Source organism: Spermophilus citellus (genome assembly GCF_964194105.1).
Source record: "Spermophilus citellus genome assembly, contig: SCAFFOLD_131, whole genome shotgun sequence".
NCBI lineage: Eukaryota > Metazoa > Chordata > Mammalia > Rodentia > Sciuridae > Spermophilus > Spermophilus citellus.
In genome coordinates this window covers 595,080-612,654 of record NW_027672905.1, presented here as the reverse complement: position 1 = coordinate 612,654, position 17,575 = coordinate 595,080, and the positions used below count along the sequence as shown (strand labels likewise).

The following is a 17,575-nucleotide window of genomic DNA, read 5'->3' as shown; positions in this document are numbered from 1 at the left end:
GCATTCTCAGAACGTCCGCTCAGACCCATAGGGGTTTTGTTCCTTAAAACGGAAGCCTTGAGTCTGAAATTAAAATCGTTGGAATTTCAGCTCACTGTGGTTGCAGGATCTTTTATCCGCGCCGGAGCACGGAGAGGGACCCCAGTGAGCTTGACCTACTGGGGCCAGGTGTTTGAGAATACTGGGTTGCAGGTGTACCTCTCCCTTTGGGCCCAGCTGACAAGAAAGCCCGGAAGGCCGAGCGTCGGGGAAGGCGCGGCCCTGGTCCACAACAGCAAAGACGCTCCCGAAGCCCAGGCAGAAGTCTCGAGCTCCAGCTCTTCAGCGGACTCCCTAGTTTTTTGAGCAGTCCCCAGTTTGCACACTCCCCGCCCCTCACACTCACCCCGACACCTGGGAAAGTCAATGATTCGGCGCCGGGTCCTCTCCCGACCGAAGCTGAGGCAGCAGAGAAGGCCGCGAGGACCCCGTACTTAGAGTGCCCCCGTAGACTGCCTGATTAACAGCTCCAAAGACACAAATTCCGTTTACAGAATTAGATTAAATCAGCAGAAAGACGTAAATGCGCGGAAACACGTCTCTTGAGGTTGAGGATCCAAATCTTCTAAATTACCCAGGATCTAGAAGAATGAGGAGTTTCGCACCATCTGGATGCAGGCGCTCATCCGCAGCCTAAGGCGCTCTGGGGTCCCTTACAGTAGGCTAAATGGGGTCACAAGGGGCGGGGCATTTGCTGTGGGGCTGAGAAGGTAGAGCCAATGGTTTTGAACCCAAGAGTCCCAAAATAGGCGGAGTCGGGGGGCGGGGTTTAGGGGAGAGAAGGCGGTGATGCGAAGAGGGGGCGGAGCTAGGTAGCTGAGGGGCGGGGCGTGCGGTGGAGTCTAAGTAAGGTGGGAGTACGAACATGGCAGCAGCTGAGGAAGAACCGAAGCCCAAAAAGCTGAAGGTGGAGGCGCCGCAAGCGCTGAGGTGAGCGCTGCCTGATGTGGGGAGGAGGGTGACGGCGCTTGCCGCAGGCCGGGACCTACGTGGGGTTGCGCCAGCACCCACGCTGGCTTCTGTCGTTCTCCCAGCATGGGGCCAATAAGCAGGACCTGCTCCTCTGGGAGTTGCTCTTTTGGCCACGACCTCTCGCCTGGCGCCTTCTCAGTTTGGCTCAGTCTCCTCTTACTCAGGTGCGGCTCTGCTCTGGCAGCCCTTGACCAATCGAAAGCAGCCGGCCAAGGGGCCTATCCTCCTGCCGGCGCCACGTGCGAGTCCGCCCGGACTGGGCTGGTGCGCCCCCAGAGTACCAGTCTGGAGCACTGTCCGCCGCTGCTATCTTCTCTTGGCAAGGAGAAAGCGGCGAAACGGCCAGCGCCTTCCCTACCTTAGAGCAAAGATAGTATTTTGGGGGACTTTTCGGAAAGTGTTGGGATTTTTTTTTTCGCAGTTACACACTCTGAAAGTCGGCGCCTTTGCAGACCCTTTACCAGGGATCCAGACCCAGAACCCAGCTCCCAGGCCTTGCGGGGGCGGCATTTGGCTGAATGTATAGGAAAGGTTGATTTTTCTTTTTTATTTGCATTCTTTTGGCAGCATCGGAGACAGTTCTGCCCCCAATACCTGCCTCTTACGTGATTGATGTTGCAACTTTTACTCATAAAAAATTCTTTGTTAAAACATTTCTTCCTAATAAGAATAAAACGCAGCACGCAAATCTTTGATGATTTTGAAATGTTCATTGGAAGGCCGTGATTTTTTTTCTGGGTCCAAAAATAGACATCACACATTTAAAACCTTGGGGACACTGCTGATTATCCATTTCTTCCTGCATCACTCTTCTTCATCTCAGAATGAATTATTCACAATTGAAAAGAAAAGGTCACTTAGGGGTTTGGTTGTGTGTTCATGTTGTTTTGAATGGAGAATGACCAAATCCCTATCAGTGCTTTTAATGTATTCCTACCTTATATCAAGACCATAAAACTTTTAAAATAACTTAGGATGTTCTATTTCTGTTTTAAGCTTCCAAACCATTTTAAGGTAGAATAACGCAAGGGCATTAGAATCAGATCTACCTGAGTTTAAGGCGAGCACTTTCTCCATTCAGTGCTTTATTAGAATGCTTGCTTAAAAGGCACCTCTTTCACCAAGCTTCCAAATTGGAAGACAGATGCATCTTTTCCCTATGATTCTACTAATCATACAGCCTTTCGATTTTGTCTTAGTAAAAACAATACTTTATATATAATGTTGAGCGACTTCAAAGTGTTTTCCTATGTATTTAATCTTGTTGGACAACACTATAATTTAAGACAAGAATTACTCCCATTTTACATATGAGAATAGTGAAGCCCAGATGAAATATTGAAGAACACAAATATGAAGTCAGGGCATCTTTGTTATTTGATTCTACTGTGCCTACTTTTATATAAATATACAAGATAGTATTTGCTTGTGCATCTTTTAAAATAATGATAAATAATAATGTTTAATACTTAAATATGTATATACCAGGTACTGTTTTGGCATTTTCACATATTTTAGCTTAATTCCATGACAGCCTTTATAAGGTAGACACTATAATTGTCTCCATTTTATCAATAAGAAAACAAGCACAGATATGTCTTTAGTGTCTATTATAACCCTCATAAAATTCTTTAGATAACTAAAGTATTCACTTTATACAATATTAACCTAGTGATTAGACATTTTGAGTACTGGGACAAATTTGAATTTGGTATTGGCCGTTCTTTTTTACTGTATTGGTTTGGCTTCAGGTTTGCAGTGTAATAGTGCATTGAGTTATACTGAATAACTCTATGACAAGTTGCTTAACAGATAAGGGATAGCTACCAGTTTTGACTGTTAAGGAGAATGACTTACACATTCTAAACATTATATTTATTTTTGGTATAGGGGATGAACCCAGGGGTGCTTTACCACTGAGCTTTATCCCCAGTCCTTTCAAATTTTTTATTTTGAGACACAAGGTCATCAAGTTGCTGAGGCAGGTGTAGAATTTGTGATCTTCCTGCCACAGCCTCCCAAATCTCAGATTACAGGCATCCACCACTATCCTCTAGGTGTAAATTAATGTGTAGACTCAGTTAGTCAGTATAGAATCTTTTTTGTTTTGTGGTATTGGGGAATTAATCCAAGGCTTTATACATGCTAAGCAACTGCTCTACCTCTGAGTTATATTCCTAGCCCTTTTTTATTTCATTTTGAGGCATGGTCTTGCTAAATTGCCCAGGCTGGCCTCCAAATGTAATTATCCTGCCCCAGCCTCTCACGTAGCTATGATTAAAAGTGTTTGCCACCATGCCCAGCTGGGAACAAGTAAATCAGTGAGATTTATTTGTGTCAGATAAAGAATTTAGGTATTGTGAGAATTTCAGTTAGCTCCAGGGCAATAGTTCTCAACCATGGGAAATTTTGTCTCCAAGGGGAAATTTGGCAAAGACTGAAGACACTTTTCTAAATTAATTAATTAATTTTTATATGGTGCTGAGGATTGAAGCCAGTGCCTCACATGTGTTAGGCAAGCGTTCTACCACTGAGCTACATCCTCAGCCCCTGAAGACATTTTTGGTGGTGAGTGTTACTAGTGTTTTTTTTTTTTTTTTCCATACTAGGAATTGAAACCAGGTGTGCTTTACCACTGAGCTATAATACCAGCCCTTTTTACTTTTTATTTTGAGACAGGGTCTTGCTAAATTGCTCAGGATGGCCTTGAAAATGCAATCTTCCTGCCTCAGCCTCCTGAGTTGATAGGACTACAAATGCATGCCACTGTGCCTTGTTAGTGGATAGATTTTAAGGATGCTGGTAACCATCTACAATGCACAGGACATCCCCTTACAATAGAGAATTGTTTGACCATGATTGTTAAGATTGTTGAGGTTAGAAAACTCTGAGGGAGAGCATCAGATAAGAGTAGCCTCTCTTTTTCATATATATTTTGTTTTAGAAAGGCTGGGTTGCTTTTCAGGGTACAGCAGTTGCTAAAATTGCAAAGAAAGACTTTAATATATTTTCGGCTGGATTTGGGGAGAGGGGTTCAGTAATGGAGTGCCAGACATACTAGGTGTCTTAGATAGGTTATTATATTTAATTTTCCCAACAATTATGAGATAGGAGTAATGGTTCTTGTGTTACAGGTGAAGTAGATAAGGCTGAAAAAGGGGAAAATTCATTTTTGGGAAATACTCCCTAAGTGAAGATACTCCTTGATGATTACCTATATTTAGGACTACTTAGATTTCTTTTTTTTCCCCTTGGAAATCTATCTAAGTTCATTTCTTCTGTGGTCACCTCTACAAGGATACAACGCCTTCCAAGGCTTATTGGGCACATGCCAAATCTGTTCTTTCACTCTGTCCTTCAAGTACATGCTATTTTAGGCATGGTACTAAAAACTGGGTTTAAAGAGTAAGACCAGGTTCCACCCTCCTATTTGGAATTAAGTGGGGTTTGGGAAATTGATTCCTGGAGCATTTTTTTTAACACAATACCTTTATTTTTTATTTATTTTTTTATGTGGTACTGATGATTGAACCCAGTTCCTCATGCATGCCAGGTGAGTGTTCTACAACTGAGCCTCCTGGAGCATTATTAAAGATGACTGGAAGTTAGAACTAAGTGTGAAGTAGGGTATCTGCCTTTATAGGAAAGTTAGTTTGGAGACAGAACTGGTAGAAAGTTTCCTCTTTGGGGAACTGCAGATGTTTTGGCCTGACTGGAGCAGAAAAGGTAGAGGGCCTAGGCTTCATATTGGGCATTTTGACATGTGATCTTTCTATCTCTGTGTCTCTTAGGTTGAACAGCCTAATTTTAACTGCTCTTCTGAGTAACTTACTGATCTTCAAAGTCAAAACCAACTAAATCCATCTATTAGCTTAAATCTGCACCTTTTCCCCTAATTTCAGCGTTTGTTAGTGGCATCATTAGCCTCCTTTTCTCCATAGTTTAGACTTTATCTTTTGCTTAGATTTTGTACTGTCTTTCTAACTAGTCTCTTCACCTCCAGTTTCAAGTTCTGTCTTCTTTTTCTCTTCTTCCTCCACCTCCTCCTCCTTTTCCTTTTAATTTGTTTGGTGGTATTGGGGATTAAACCCAGGGCTGCTCTACCAGAGCTTTTTTATTTATTATTTTGAGATAGGGCCTCACTAATTTGCCCAGACCAGCCTTGAACTTGTGATCCTCCTGCCTTAGCCTCTCAAGTAGCTGGGATTATAGGTGTGTGTCACCATGCTCAACCTACCTTATCTTCTTTTTAAAAAAAAAAAAAAATTAAAATATTTTTTTAGTTATCAATAGACTTTTTAAATTTATATTTGGTGCTGAGAATTGAACCAGTGTCTCACACATGCTAGGCAAGTGCTCTACCACTGAGTCACACCCCCAGCCCTGCCTTATTTTCTTTAGGCACAGTTCTACTTATTCATCATAGCAAATATTTTTGATCTGTGAAGTTGATATTAGGAAGGATTGAATCCTAAGAGCCTACTTCCTTACTACCTCTGACATTAGCAATTAATGATGTTCAAGAGTCATATCTCTTTAATAATACTGAAAATAAACAGGCCACAATTTTCAATCAGCAAATACTGAGTTTTTTTTTTCCCCAACACAGCTTCCTACGTGTTTCACTTCTGTGTCTCTCTTTTATTAATTTCCTTCATCCCTCACCTCACTCTGGACCCTGTGTTTTAAAATTCTAAGGACGGTCCATTATTAAGTGATTTAGCAACAATTTCAGTAATCCCTTCTTCTCATCCAAGTACTAACCTAGGCCCAAGTGGTGAGGATTAAAAGGAAACTAAGGGCTGACTAGTAAAGAGAAAGTATGATGGTTTTGTCCCTAGTGTGTTGTACAGTGCCTGGTCCTTAAGAGCTATTTGTTTAATATTTGTTGCATGAAATGGAAATGATAATGTTCACTTTTATAAGCCCTATATTTTTATTACTGAAGCTTAAAATTGATGGCTGTTTTTGGATGGTATTGCATGCCTTATATTCACAAATTACATTAAGGTTTTGGGCTGTGAATGAATTAAAAAAGCCACCTGAGTTACTTTGTATGAATGTCTTAAGTTCCTTTTCTGGGTATTATATATTAGGGCAGAGTGAGGGTAGTGGAGACAAAGCCAGAGGAAAGCTTGCATGGATGGTTTGGGCCTCCCATGGACTGCATGGAAGTGCTTGGTGCTCAGGAAAGGTGGGAAGGGCTCTAGGAAAAAGTTAGGGATTGAAGACTCTATTTCTGGTTTTAGGTGTAGGCCTAGACTGTGTAACACTAAATAAAACATCAAGCTGAAATGCTTTTTTTCAACCTGGAATGTGGCTCCACTTTTCTTCTGTCAATTAAAATTCTGCTTGTGTGCAAAAATGTTCACAGTTAAGTGGGAGAGAAAAGAAAGAAAGAAAGAAAAAAGTTATAAAGAGCTTTCTAGTCAGGATGGAAGCCAGTGTTTAAGAACAGTCTTTGGAATTAGACCTGTGGTTTGACTCTTGGTCCTTATTAGCTGGAGATCTTGGGAAGTTTGTCTGCTTGCCTCATGTCTCTGATTTTTCACCTATAAAATGGGTATGATAAGAGTATTTACCTCATAAGATTATTGAGAGGGATTTATGAAGAAAATAAATGTAAAACTGGCAAGTGTAAGTGTTCAATAAGTGTTATCTCTTATTGTTATGGTATTGTTTATCCTGCTTGGCTGTTTACTCTGCTCCAAATGTAGAAATAATGAAGTTAAAAAGAAAAGGAAAAGATATATATTCAACAAGATAAACATCTCCAGGAACTAACATGGAAAAAGAAATATGCAGTTAAGATTCTGGGTTCAGTAGCTGGTGGAAATAACTCTGTGCAGGGAACTGGAGCCAGATATCCTGGATGAAACTTGGAGCTGTGGTGGCTTGGGTTGAAAGAAGGCTGAACTCATTTGCTTCAGGCTATTGCTTTAAAAAGCTATGGAAGACACAGAAATGGCCTAGCTGCCAAGTGGCTTAGAGTCAGGAACTGAAATTTCCCCACTATCACCTAATGCAAGAGCACTGGTCATGGGCTCTACAATAGGAGTGGCCTACCCTAAATTACTGGGGAAGTCAGCCTGTGAAAACCTGAGGAAGACCTTTACTTAGAAAATAAATGCACCAGAAGATAAAGTAACTCAGAACTGTAATGGAAATAGTAGAACCATTTCTAAATGACTGTAAATATTTTAAGGATCTTTCAAAAAAGATAAAAGAAGTAGTGCCCAGCTGAGTGGGGTGGCACATAGGTCTGTAGTTCCAGCCACTCAGGAGGCTGAGGCGGTAGGATTGCTTGGGCCCGTCCGTGAGTTCAAGACTAACCTGGACAACATAGTGAGCCCCTGTCTCAAGGAAAAAAAGTCATCAAAAAAATTTTTATGAATCAAAAAAATAGGTAGATTTGAAATAGATAGCTCTATAAAAGAAAAAAAATGGAACTTAATGAAATTGAAACAAAAAATATTTAACTCTAGACCAGATGTATTTGAAAGGAAAATTAATGAATTGGAAGAAAGCAGTTTATTCAGATATGACGCAGAGAAATCAGAGAAATTAAAGGATATAATTTTAAGTTGAGAAGCACCAACTTATGTAAAACTGGGAGTTCTGAAGAGGAAATAATGTGAATGCTGGAGAAACCATATTGAAAGAGATAATGAGTGAGAATTTATCAGTATTATAGAAAAACTAAATTCCTCAGGTTGAAAGAATATGCCATTTAGATTTGAATAGGATAAACATTCACATTAAAATTTAGAGATTTTAATCCTAATTATATTAATGTATATAGAAAGAGTGAAAATTTGGATACCAGAAATTACATAGTGATAGTTGGATATGGTGATGTGTGCTTGTAGCCCCAGCTACTTGGGAATATGGGATGGGATCACTTGATCCCTGAATTTGGGCCTAAGGGCTCTATAAATAGGAGTGGCATACCCCAAACTACTGGGGAAGGAGCTGGAAAGTCTGAGCCTGTGAAAACTTGAGGAAGACCTTTATTTAGAAAATAAATACACCATCAAGACATAAATTTACTCAAAATATAATGGAAATGTTAGAACCATTTCAAAATGACTATAAGTATTTTGGTAACAAAGCAAGACCCCACCTCTTAAAAAATTAATATTGGTTATATGTAGTTGGAGGTTTGTGGATTTTTTGTGTGTGTGTGTTTGTGTTTTCTAACTTTTCTGTGTTAAACATGTATATTAGGACTTCATTTTAAGTTACAGAAATGCAGTATGCACTGAATACATATTTGGCCATGAACTGACTGGCTAAATATCATTATAGAAAGGACCTATGGGATACCAAGTACATCAGAAACTTTGTAAAATAATTATTATAACTTTATTATAGATTGTAATCTTTTGATCCATATTTCTGAAATTCCAAAGCTCTGGAAACTGTAAATTTAAAAAAAAAATAACTTTTAAAATGAATTAATTTGGCAATAAAACTTGAGCTGATATGAAGCTCTCTGTAGTATTTGTTTGACATAAATATGTATGCTTTGCTGTAGAAATATCAGTGTTTGTTAAGTGGCATGTTGTATGAATCCCTGTTGGAAAATATGTTTTTAAAAAATATGTAGTGTATATAGTCTATCGGCCTTCCTGAAGTCTTTAACAGTCTGAATTCCAAAACACTTGGCCTCAAGGATTCAAGAAAGGGATTGTGGACCTTTATTAAATATTTAGTCAGCTTTTAAAAATTTTATATTGTGCAGGAACAATAATTTCTCATCAATTGCTAGATGTTAATTCTAGTCACCATTCTGCACTTCTGTGTGAGATTGATTTCAAATATCTCTTTTTTGGTGGACTCTACCATAATACTGGTTCTTTTGATGTCATTGATTTATTAGGATTTTCTTTGTCTCTAAGGTAAAGACTTGTCTTCAACTTCTGAACTTGAAGATTTGGAAAGCTATCACAGAAGTGGTATCACAAATTGAAGTTTACGTGATGCTTGAAGAAGAAACTCTGAATACTTTTTAAAGTGGATTTGGAGTTGTTGCTCTCACTTAACTGTATTACTTTTCACATTTATGTTTGTACTTGTGGCTTTATCCAGTTTCTTTAAAAAATTGGTCAACTAGGTGAGGAAGTGTATGCCTATATCCTACCTTCTTTGGAGGCTGAGGCAAGAGGATTGCCAAGTTTGATACCAGCCTGGGTAAATTAGCAACACCCTGTCTCAAAATAAAGTTTAAAACCAGGGTTGGGATGTAGCTTGGTGGTACAGTGCTTGCCTAGCATATGCAAGTCCCTGGGGTTTAATCCCCTGTACAACACCCACCCGCCAAAAAGTTGGTTCATAAACTTCAGATCTCGAAAATAGTGAATTACTTTTAACATAAGAACATGCGAGTTTTCTCTTGCATTTTGGCTCTCATTGCATGCATGTTGACTTGCATACTTTCTTTAGAATTAAGATGATATATATATATATATATATATATATATATATATATATATATATATATATATAGCATTTACTATGTAAGAAATTCTTCTCAAGACACATTAGTTTGGGTACCGTTATTAATGGGGCCTCACTATTTTGACAGCAAACCATATTTAGTTACTAGTACACCCTGCTATTTTACTACCTTCAGGCATAGGTAGCTTTTGTAATAATTAATCACTCACCAAATTAGGGAAATCATCAGAAATTATATTGCAGTGGTCATTTAGCTACTTGCCTTCTAGAGGGTGGGACTAGTCTTTGGTGCATCCCTAGTGGTATAATTTTGAAGTTTCTGAGACATTCAGTTGACCTGCCTAAATGGAAGTCCATTCAGGTATGACTCCATCAGTAGGAGTGCATCTCTTGTTTGTATTTTCCTCTGGTATTAGATTTATTTCTCAAAGGGGCCATCTCAATGTAAGAAGAAAGATGGCAATTCTCAACTCCAGGCCAAACTCTGGTGAGCCCACAGGAAGAGATTATTTTAACATCTGTTTTGGGAGCATCCTGATTGGTTCTATCTGGGTTACATATTGCATTAAATCAATTACTGTATCAAATGTGGGATTTTGGCCAGCCCTGGATGACCAAATACTTCTCCTCCCCATCCCCAGCCTGGGGTGTTTGGTATGTAGGTGGTGCTAGAACATGTGGGAACCAGGGAGTGTAAGCGGTGTTCCTATATGTGGGGAAGTGGATCCATGTTGAGAGGGACACTATAATTAGCACCTCCACTAGGATCTTGTACATTGAGAACGGAGGCAGTGTCTTTCCCCTATCAAGAGAAAAAGCTATTGTAACATATAGAAAATATTCATTAAAACAACTTTCCTCCTCACCCCCCAAAACAAAACCAACTTCATTCTTCAAGGTTCAGTTGAAATCTTATCATTTTGGGAGTGGGGCGGGGATTGAACTCAGGGGAACTTGGCCACTGAGCCATATCCCCAGACCTATTTTGTATTTTGTTGGAAACAGGGCCTCACTGAGTTGCTTAGTGCCTCTCTGTTGCTGAGGTTGGCTTTGAACTTGTGATTCTCCTGCCTCAGCCTCCTAAACTTCTGGGATTACAGGTGTGCGTCACTATGTGAGGCAAAATCTATCATCTTTATAAAACTTTTCTACTCATCCAGTTTGGAAATGGCTCTGCTGGTTGTTTATATTTTGCATTACTGCAGTGTACAGTATACATGCATTTTTTTTTTAATCTGACATATTACTATTTGATTTAGAAAACTATTGAATAATCCTCAGTGCCTTATGACTTATGACTTCATTGCAACATAACAGGCTCTAAAGTTTTGTTGAATTAATGAATTAACTCAGTATGTGTGTCTGTATGTGTCTGTGTTGCTGGTGATCGAACTCAGAGCCTTGTGAATGCTAGGCAAGTGCTCTACTAATATTTTACATTCCCAGCCCCGAATTCTTATTTATTTATTTATTTATTTATTTATTTATTTAGAGGTAAGGTCTCATTGAGTTGCTTAGCACCTCGATTTTGCTGAGGCTAGCTTTTAATTAGTGATCCTCCTGCCTCAGCCTCCCAAGCTGCTGGGATTACAGGTGTGCGCCACCATGCCTGGCTTCCCAGCCCTGAATTCTTAACCCTTTAAAGATGGTGTAAAATGGAATTGTGTATAAGTTTTTACATATTTATGACAGTTGATAGAACCTTCCTTACTTTAAAATAGTCTTGGTCCTTTGAAATATGTTAAAATATTTGTCATATGGAGTAAGTTTGTATGCAATATCATTCTGACACCGGAGGATAGCAGAGGCAGTAGAAGCAAGAAATCGATTTCTCACCTACATCTCTGTTCTTTCTAGTGACTGTAGTGAGATTTGACCATAGTGATGATTTTTTTTGTATTTGTCCATGGGGAAAATTTCCTCAGAACAATTCTGCTTCCCTTATAAACAGTTATATTTTATTAAAGGTCTATAGTCAGCATTGACTTTTCTTTTTTGGTTATGAGGGATCCAACCCAGGGCCTCCTTGCATATGGTAAGCAAGCATTGTACCTTTGAGCTACATTCTGAGCCCCCATTAAAAATTTTATTTTGAAACAGGGTCTTGCTACATTGCCCAGGCTGGGCTTGAACTTGCTTTCTTTCTGCCTCAGCCTCTCTAGTAGCTGAGATTATAGGCTTATACCACCACACCTTGTGCTCGCCCAGGCACTCTTACCTGTCTCCTTTGTGTCCTTTCTCTTGTAGTAGAATTGCTTATTTGGTGGAGGAGTGGATTTTCTAAACGAGTGAATTTACAAAAAAAGATGATCTCAATCAGAATGATGAATCTCTTTCCCCAGGGTTAGCAAGTCCTTAATTAGTAAGGCTATTTGCAGTGTAATTAGAACTCCCAAACCAATGAAAGTTAAGAATACTTTTCTGAATTTCATAGTAAACTCTGTAATGTAAGGTACTTTGTAACCAGTGGCTAATACCACAAATGGTCTTTTTTAAAAGTTTGTCTCTATTGACTCATCCAGGAGGGGTCAGTTGAAAACAAAATGTAGCAAAGGAATCAAATACAGATGTCTGAGGTATTTTTGAATTCCTTTAAGCTTGATACATCAAAATAAACTGTGTTTTACTCTCTGAACCCTAGAGCTCTTGAAAAACCATCTACGTTTTCAAGTAAACAAATTGAAATATGAAAAATTATCTCCTTTGCAAGTGAACAGTTCACTGTGCTGTCTTTGAAGTTAACCACATTAGGGATTTTAACATTTGCTTGTTTTATGGCCACGATTGAGGAAGTCTTAAGTTCCCCCTAAAATAGTTTTTGAAATTGTTTTTCCTTTACAGAACTTAGTCTTTCGTTTGGTTGAAAACTTAATCCATTAAGCTATAGAAATGATGCAGACCTACATTTATTGTATGCAGACCTACGTTTGTCATTCTCACACACTCAGAATGAACTGATTTTATTACATTTTTTTAGCATGGGATAACATGACAGGGCACATTAAAGCATATGTTAAAAATATGCTGACAAAATTCTACTTTGTCTTGTCTGTTTTATGTAAGTATTTATCCAAATGTATGGAATTGCATAGATTATTTGAATTTGAGATATTATAATCAAATATGGCTACATTATTAAATTCAGTAAGTAATACTAAATGTTTGGTATTAAAAATATTGTTTTAGTAAAATAACTCAAAAAAGATATTGGTGTATGCGTGGGTGTAGATTCTTCTTTACATGGTAAGTTTGACTTCTTTGAATGTATTCATTCTTATGTTTGATTACAAGGATATTCTGTAGAAAAATATATAAGCTCTCTGTAACATTCCTTCCCTAGATTCAGTACAAATAAGTACATTTTTACACTAGAGAAAAACCACTACATCAGAGATCTTTGACCTCAGTTCCCTGTGAAGCTTGATCATATTTTTGAGAAGACTCATTAATATCCCTTAGATATCAAGTCAGTGGTAGAGGTCTTTAAATGTTTGTTTGTGTAGATATTACTTTAACTCATAAAACAGGTTAGGGCAGGCTCTCTCAGCCATTCCCATTTAGAAAACTACTTTGATATTTCCAAAGACTGCTTGGGAATGCTAATGGGAATGGGGGAAGGAGTAGTGGGTAGGAGATGGCTAAGAGGCATCTAGGCATGGTGGGAAAGGTTCTAGAGTTTCCTGCAAAACATGGAATTGAGTGTGAAAGCATCAGCAGACCTCGTAATCATCCAGATATGGCTTTGAAATGGTGGTTCATAGTTTCATGTGATTGTTGGTTTAACATATTTAACATATTTTAACATATTTTAGACTTTAGATTGTTATTGTTGATGAAGTACTTAACCATAAAGTTGAGAGAATTCAAGCCCATAGAGATTAAGTCTCATTAGTATAGTAACACAGCTAGGTACTTACAGCTGTGCTATTGAGGTGAGACTTAATCTCACTAGTTTTACAACTGTAACATCATTATACTAGAACCTGGAACAAGAAACAAAGTATTTTCTTTGGAGCTCCCCCCCCTCCTTTTTAGATGAGAAATGACAAGTACTTCCACTTACATTTTCTAATGATTCTCACAAGGTCACCACATAACATGTCTTTAGCTGAGGAAATAGATGCAGAGTGGTTAAGTAGTGCTCATTTCACACTCAGGACCTTTGACTCACCCTTTATTGCTGTTTATATTACCTTATGAAAAAAAATATATACAATAAACACACACAACAGAGGAAGAGGGAGAAAAGTTGTCAAAGTGAATTCTGTATATGCTAGATAAGCACACTACTTAAAGAAATCTTGTAGCATTGTGTTTTATAATCTGGTTTAGACTTTTGTCTTTAAAGTTTTCTCATTCACACAAATGTAGCTTTTTCTAACCCAAGAATAAATGTTTAGAACCCAAGAATAAATTTGTGAGGATATACTTAAATGGCGTGCTTTGCAAATGGATTAACTTGTTGAGTTTGAATTTTGAGCAGATTGTGTTTTCTAATGAAACAAATTTGGCTTGTGTTTTATAATTAAAATATTACAGTTAAGAGAAGTTTTAATATTCTAGTTAACATTTATTAATAATAATAAGTTGCTATTATTAAAACAAAGTAGGATAACCCATACTCTTTTGCAGATGAAAAAACTAAGGTTTAGACAGTTTAAATGATGTGACTGTGATGACAGTTTTAAGTGGCCAAGATAGGATCAGACCTGAATCTGTCTTATTTTAATATTATTAGTAATTACTTGCAATTTTCTGGTCTTGTATGAATAACAATCAGCAGTGATTTGTAGTGCTTGTACAAATATGTAACAACAAATCCCACCATTATGTACAACGTTACTGCACCAAATAAAAATCTGGGAAAAATTTTTTTAAAAAATATGTAACTTATAGGATGAAAAAAATCAAACAGGCTCTTTGCTTCAAGAAGTATTCCTATATAATACGTGGAACAATTACTAGTAATCTTCTAAAAAGCTGTTAATCTTTTAATACTATTCATAATTTAAAATCCTATAAAAACATTTACCATGTCTGAGATGGTAGCAGTGAAGTCTTTTCCATTAGAAATGATTCATGGTAACAATTAGCCTTGGACTTCATACAGTTTATCAAAAGTAACCTTTGTACAGAAGCAAAATGTTAAGGCCAGCTTAGTGGTACACTCCTGCAACTCCAATGGCTCTGGAAGTTGAAGCAGAAGGCTGGCAAGTTCCAGGCCAGCAGCCTCAGCAATTTAGAGACTGTCTCTCAAAATAAAAAATAAAAAGGCACTGGGGTACTGTGCTCAGTGGTAGAGCACTCCTGGGTTCAATTTAGGGGGAAAAAAAGGAAATGTACAGTTAGCCTATTTGAAGAATAGGATTAGTAAATACAACTGATAATACTTAAAAACCTCAATTTCATTATGCTTGATAAGCTTAGGAAAAAAAGTGTGGGGGGAGGAGGACATAGATCAATTCTGGGATATGTATATGAATTTTGTGAGAGACTTCTGGTATGGACTGTAATACCTATTGCTTGTTAGATGGTATAAGGAAAAGGATTTTAGATTAGTAATCAGGACACCTGGGTTTTATTAAGGTTTCTGTCTAGGTTTGTGTATTCACCTGTGAAGTGAGTAATACGGACTACAATGTCTTTGACATTAGCCCATAAATCAATTTGTGGTGTGCAATCAATATATAAGAGAAATAAGGAAATATAAATGCATTGGAGTATTTAAGAGTAATTATTGTTTTATTAAATGTTACTTTAGTTATGTATATGTAGGTAAAATTGAGCTGTAAAATGTATTTTTCACAATTTGGTATTCTAGTGAGGATGACTGGAAGGCTTGGCTCAGCGGGGCGTTTCTCCCTCTTGTAGTTTGGGAGCCTTTTTTCTGTGCAGTTTCTTCTGTCAGGTTGTTGAACTTCTTTTTTTTAACACTTATTTTTTAGTTGTAGGTAGACACAATACCATTATTTTATTTTCATGTGGTGCTCAGGATCAAACCCATTGCCTAACACATGCTAGGTGAGTGCTCTACCTCTGAGCCACAACCTTAGCCTCATGGTTGTTGGACTTACATGACAGTTGAAGTCCTTAGGAGACCAAGGCAGGAGTTTGTAGTCTTCTTAAAGGCTACCTAGTATCTGGCATAGCATCACTTCCAACATACTAATAGTATAGGTCAAAGGAGCCCCAGGCTGGTCCAGATTTAAGTGGAGAGGACATAGACTTGTCTTAAAGAAATTGTGGCCATTTAAAATCTGTCACATTTATGGTAAAATAATTTTGAAAAACATGCCGAGCCACATCCCCAGCCCTTTTTAATATTTTATTTTGAGATAGGGTCTCCCTGAGTTGCTTAGAGTCTTGCTAAGTTGCTAAGGCTGGGTTTGAATTCATGATCCTCCTGCCTCAGCCTCCCAAATTGCTGGGATTGCGGCATGCAGCACCGTGCCTGGCATCATTCTACTTTTATATATACTCATGGCTGCTAGCAGATGCCAAGGTAAAACTGTTTCTCTCTTAGGATATTATTCAGATGAAACTGCATATGAAATTCTAGACATTTGTTTTTAGTCTATCAATAGAAAACAGTAGGCACTTAGGAGTAAGAAAGAAAGACTAAAAAGAAAAACCTGTTTTCCAAATCTCTTTTCTTCATCCCTCTCTTTTCCCAGAACTCCAGTCTTGTAAGCTTTTCCCGTCTTCTCTATTTATCTAGAAAAAACTGCAGCACCATTCACCCAATTTCTCAAGTCTCAAATATAGAAGTTACTCTCGATTCCTTTCTTCCCTTGATACCTCATATTTAGTCCACCAGCAAGTCCTGTCAGTCTACTTCCAAAATGTCTCCTGGAACCATCTACTTCTCTTCATGGCCATCACTATCTCTATGGTTATCTGTTACCAGAACTGCTCTAATAGGCGTCTAATTTGGTCTTTCTGCTTTCTTGCTCCTCTATTCTATTCTCCATACTATGCTCAGAATGATCTTTTACACACAATGAGATCATGTTATTCCTCTGTTTAAAACTTGATTACAGTGATGGCTTCCTGCCATGCTTATAACAAAATCAATACTTCGTAGGCTCATGCAGTCCAATCCCATCTGCTGCTTGCACTGGCCACATACAGCTCTTTCTCTCTCACTTGTTTTTTTTGCACTGGCAGTCTAGTTCTCCTTTGGGGGCTGTTCTGATTGCCCTTCCCCCACTTGGCTTTGCTTCACCTCTCTCCTTGTAGAGAGAGAACCTGACTACCTCATGTAAAAAGAGATTTTCTCTACATTGATCCGCTGGTTTTAATTCTCTGTATAGCAATTTAAAAAAATATTTTTCTTAGTTGTTGATAGACCTTTATTTTATTTATTTACATGTGGGGCCAAAAATCGAACCCAGTGCCTCATACATGCCAGGCAAGTGTGCTACTGTTGAGCCCCAGCCCCAGCCCTGCATAGCACTTTTGATCCCTTATTGTTCTTATCTGTTACTTGATTATTCATCTGTATTCCTTTAGAATGTTATTTCTATAATGGCAGAACGTGGGTTTTTGTTTGTTTTTGGTACTGGGGATTGAACTGGTCGATATCCCCAGCCCTTTTGATTTTTTATTTTGAGACAGGGTTCCCTAGGTTGTTTAGGGCCTTGTTAATCCTACTGAGACTGGTTTTGAACTTGTGATCCTCCTGAACTGTGGGAATTATAGGTGTGTGCCACCATACCCTCCCAGAGCTTGTTCTTGATCTTTGCTGAATTTCTAGTTTTGAGTGTACAGAGTAGATGCTAAATCAACATTTGATCAGTGACTGAATGAATAATTCCTGAAAGCTTGTTTGTGAAATAAAATAGATTGATCTATGGTATTACAATAAATTAAGAAAAACCTTTAATATAACACATATATAAGGTTACAGACAATCCTTTGGGAAGGACTGTCTTTAATTCTGTAATGTCCTTTCTATATTTTTATATTAAAATGTCTTTCTCATTATTAAATGATAGTGATATTTAGTTTTATAGTTTAAAAATATATTCTTTGCAGCAGGAATAATTGGAAAGCACAATTGTCCTGTACTTTTAGGTTGGAGGTTTTCTTCGAGTTTCAGAAA

At 38.0% G+C, this 17,575-nt stretch overlaps 1 protein-coding gene and 1 pseudogene across 2 annotated transcripts in view; one reads left to right on the top strand and one right to left on the bottom strand.

Moving 5' to 3' along the window:
• The window catches only part of LOC308640388 (AP-3 complex subunit mu-1-like), a 31,733-nt pseudogene extending 31,332 nt beyond the window's left edge, over positions 1-401 (bottom strand). The window contains exon 1 of the transcript in view: positions 96-401. The product of the transcript in view is annotated as an AP-3 complex subunit mu-1-like (transcript). The remainder of the gene's footprint in view (positions 1-95) is intronic.
• A 454-nt stretch (positions 402-855) lies between these two features.
• LOC308640393 (adenosine kinase-like) overlaps positions 856-17,575 on the top strand; it is a gene marked incomplete at its 3' end in the record, with an annotated part of 129,073 nt that continues 112,353 nt past the window's right edge. Inside the window, exon 1 of the mRNA XM_081312320.1 lies at positions 856-969. Within this exon, the coding sequence (XP_081168446.1) occupies positions 905-969 (65 nt within the window). The 5' untranslated portion in view covers positions 856-904. The remainder of the gene's footprint in view (positions 970-17,575) is intronic.